Source organism: Lygodium microphyllum, chromosome 19 (genome assembly GCF_053477565.2).
Source record: "Lygodium microphyllum isolate KBCC chromosome 19, Lygodium_microphyllum_v1.1.10, whole genome shotgun sequence".
NCBI lineage: Eukaryota > Viridiplantae > Streptophyta > Polypodiopsida > Schizaeales > Lygodiaceae > Lygodium > Lygodium microphyllum.
This window is the reverse complement of record NC_141153.1, coordinates 20,419,860-20,423,971: the sequence shown is the minus strand read 5'-3', so window position 1 is coordinate 20,423,971 and position 4,112 is coordinate 20,419,860. Positions and strand designations below refer to the sequence as shown.

Genomic DNA, 4,112 nt, shown 5'->3' with positions numbered 1-4,112 from the left:
AACACTTCTTCTCAAAACTCTTTTTAAAAAAACTAACAATGTTACATTTTCTTGCAAAAATGTAAACAAAAACAAACCAAGAAGAAACCAAACTTCTATCAACACAACCAAACTTACAGCCTCAACCATTGCAAGTCCTACCACCAACTCAAGTACTTCCATATCATCCAGCATTGTCTTCAACTAAAATCCACGAGTCAATCCAAAAGCAACAATGAAGAGACACAAAAGCAAGTACTTCATTTATAACATAGGATATAAGAAAAACGGCAAGGAGTACATAAGACAAACAACCAATATTGAGAAAAGAGTCCAATACTACCAAAGAAATCCTGTCAAGAAAATGAAAAAAGACATGGAAACATTCCAATTGTTCGAGGATAACTTCGAGGTTAACATAGAAGCAATAGTTGATAGCATAGACAAGGCTTGGAATTTTAAGCAAGCCACCATCCACAAGAAAAATGCAACTCTAACAAGGTACAACAACCTATACGAACACCCAACAAGAAGTAAAAAGTATTATTTTTTGAAGAGAAAAAACTTCATTTAACATAGAAAAAAATATGAATGTTCAAACTCATGATCATTGACCCAAACTATATAAGCATATATATTCTCCTTTCAAGATTCTCCATGTATTTAAACAATGCTAAATCTTATCTACAAGCGTACTTGACTTTAAAACATGTCACATGTCTAAAGACCATCAGTAAAATTGGCACATAACAACCATGCAAGAATTGCATATGAAACTTCATATTCCTTTACTTAGCTACACCTGTCAACCTAGTTAACAATCCTTAGAATAGCCAAAAAGGTAGTGGCATAGTGGTTTGAGTATGGATTGAGTTATTTAGGTGTGTGAGTTCAAATCTTGTGCCATCCACCCCCCATGGGACAATAAAATATCTATTCATGTGGAAATATCCATAGAACAACAATCAACCAAATTAGCGTTGCAACAAGGTTTGGTGTAGCACCATCCTTTTGAGAGAGAGGGCGGGAGGTGGTGGTGGTGGTGGTGGTGACATCCAAATGCCAAGAAATATAGTTGCACCAAAGATGATTTGTGTGCCTTACATCAAGCTCATCTGGCTATGGTTAAAGGAAAACCTACTAACTTATAAGTAGGAAAAAGCATGTGGGTTTTTATACAGACTTCTGATGGTGTTTCCAAAATAGTGAGGCTTGGAGAAGTCAGTGAAACATGAATGGATCCAAAAAAGGGGAAGGGAAACCTGCTGGTGAGCCAACCTCACACGGTCAAAATGAGACTCTGATACTTGCATCTTTGGAGCCTCTCAAGCTTGTGATTCTGCTACTAACACTATCCGCAGGCCATCCATCACATCTCCAAAATCAAGAAAGCCTTTCATAATATTGGGCTATCAAGCTACATTGATCAACCAGAGCCAGAGCTTCCTACCTAGTTTACATTGCTTATGCATGTGGCCTCACAAAATTGTCACCTGCATACTATAGGCTTTCCCCTTTGCGTCATAAGTACCACTTGATACAAAATTCATAGCTCATGCATGTCTGTATGCATCTGTTGATGGTCTACATGCTGTATCTATCCATGTCACTCACATAAGTAAGCAGCCTGGCTTGCTGTATGTATCCATGTCAGTCTCTTAAGTAAGCTGACTGTGATGTCCATGAATGTTGCTGTTGTCAGAGAGTTAAAGCCAGCTGCATGTATGCCCCCCACAAACTCAGATTGCAGAAGACGAGCAAGAAGAGTATAGGACACGGCACCCTCCATGCGGACGAGCTCGAAGACGGCACTGGGTACCCAGAGCCACTGAGCTCACTGCACAGCCTTATGGTCTCCCCGGTTGTATTTTGGGGCAATTGCCAATGTGAGCATAGACCTGCATTGCCATCAAGGTCCAGGTTCTTCCCCAGCTTATGCACAAATGCTGGGGAGAATGGAACTGGGCCTGTGAGGGAATTCTGGCTCAAATTCAAAGCATAGATATGTGGTAGATTACCCAGTCCTGTTGGTATTGGGCCAGTCAAATTGTTCCTATCAAGTGACAACACACTGAGGTTTGCAAGGCTTCCCACTTCTTCTGGTATCATCCCCACATAACCTGAGTTTGAGAATGTCAGTGCCAAAATGCTAGGGAACTGGCACAGGAAGCTGGGCAGTGGTCCATTCATGGGGTTGTTGTCCATGATCAGGTACTGCAGGCTTGAGAAGTTTGTGAATGAGTCTGGCAAGGGGCCGGTCAGTGCATTGTCGCTCATCGACAGGAACTGCAGATTCTGGAGATTGCCAATCTCTGCCGGTACTGCGCCTGTGAAGCTGTTGGAGCTCAAATCCATCTTCTGTATCATGAATAGCTCCCCTATGGAACCTGGGATGGGGCCCATCAATGAGTTCACACTGACGTCTAGAATGACAAGGTTCTTCAAGCTGCCAATCTCTTTGGGTAGCATGCCACTGAGCATGTTGAAACTCAAATCCAGGTGCTCCAAATTGGAAAGCCTGCCAATTTGGGGAGGTATGCTTCCAAAGAGGCTGTTTTGGGAAAGGCTGAGTATCTCGAGGGAGGAAAGGAGCCCCACTTCAGGAGGTATCTCTCCAACTAGAGAAGGGTTGGTCCTCAAGCTGAGCTCCTGCAGAGACTGTGACAGATGCTTGAGTTGTGATGGAATGGTGGTGTTGTATGTGTTGAAGCACTCAAAGATGAAGAGACTTTGTAAGGAAGTGAGGCCTGAGATCTCTGGTGGGAAGGTGGCATTCACCATGCAAGTAGGATTGGGCTTGTAGCCAAAGTCCAGCCTTGTCACATGCAGCAGCCCGTCGTCGCCTTGCTCGCACACGACCCCTGGCCACATGTTCTCCGAGCAGGGCCGTGGATGGAGCGTCCTCCAGTCTATGTCGCCTGCAATGGCATCCATCACTAGGTAGAGAGCCTCAAGCTCAGAGGAATTCATGTTGTGGGAGGTGGTGGGCTGAGAGTAGTCAAGGTGCAGGGTGGAGGTGGTCATAGAGGGCGTTAGAATGCTGTAGAATATAATCAGAAGAAAAGCCTGATTCAAGGAGCAGACCATCATGAGATACAAGAAAGGAAAGCAAGGGTTAGTAGATAGCAAAGGGAGCTCAAGGTGAGAGCTCTCTCTCTCTCTCTCTCTCTCTCTCTCTCTCTAGTGGAGTATATACTATAGAGCAAAGGGAACTCCCTGTCACCTCTCTGTCTCTCTCACAGAGAAGTCAATCACAAATAGCAAACTTTTATCTCCATTAGTACAAGCTCACAGATGTCATACATGTTAAGGTGGTCCATCTGCATGTCTCCTCAGTCCTGCGAATCTGTTAAGGAGTACCTAAAGAAACAGCAAGACGGTGACACAAATGGCACGCCTAGCTGCACCTCTGGCAGTGGCTTGTCTAAGCAAGCCAAACAAGGAGAAAATGCCAAGGAGCCCTAAACTTACAGGGCAAACACCGTTCCAAACCTCTCGCATCAGGTGCCTTGTGACGCGACATATACTGACTGATTAAATGGAGATGAATTATACATTTGGGGCGAGATAATGCCAGAGATGGAGGCTAATAATAGAGAGCGCCCGACTGAGGAGCTACACTGCACCTCTGTGATGATGAGGTACATCATGGCATGACACACTCTGATCAGAAGAAGGTGATGTGTTTAGGACATAAGCTGGGAATCTGGGAGAGATTAAGAGCTAAGCAGCTGGGTGGTGGCACAGACGAGGCGGAGGGGCCGTTGTATTAATGCCTTGTAGCTCCACTGTGCTCGTACTCTTGGAGTCAAGCACGAGGTGCAGGAATTTGAGAAGGCGATCCATCATCCTAGGAAGTGACAACATGAAATTATTATGAGAGTGTGTGCGTGTGCCTCTTAGAGCGAGAGAGAGAGAGAGAGAGAGAGAGAGAGCTTTTTCCTTCTCTCTCTACCATGGTAAATGTGTCGTTTCCTCCACGAGAGAGATAGAGAGCTTCTCTCTCCAGGGTCAATTTTAACCTTTTCTCCACAAGTTTTATCCCTTCCCTTGGTCAAATTTCATGTTTGTTATGTGTGCACCTCCCTTGTTCTAAGTGCCCCACTATCACTAGGGCTCTACAATCCTTTTCT

At 44.5% G+C, this 4,112-nt stretch overlaps 1 protein-coding gene across 1 annotated transcript; it reads right to left on the bottom strand.

Moving 5' to 3' along the window:
• Window positions 1–902: 902 nt before the first annotated feature.
• Window positions 903–3,747, bottom strand: LOC148019637 (uncharacterized). The gene has a single exon (XM_087700794.1). It carries the CDS (start codon window positions 3,067–3,069, stop codon window positions 1,678–1,680), a length of 1,392 nt encoding a protein of 463 aa, XP_087556920.1. The 5' UTR covers window positions 3,070–3,747; the 3' UTR covers window positions 903–1,677.
• Between the last annotated feature and the right edge of the window lie 365 nt (window positions 3,748–4,112).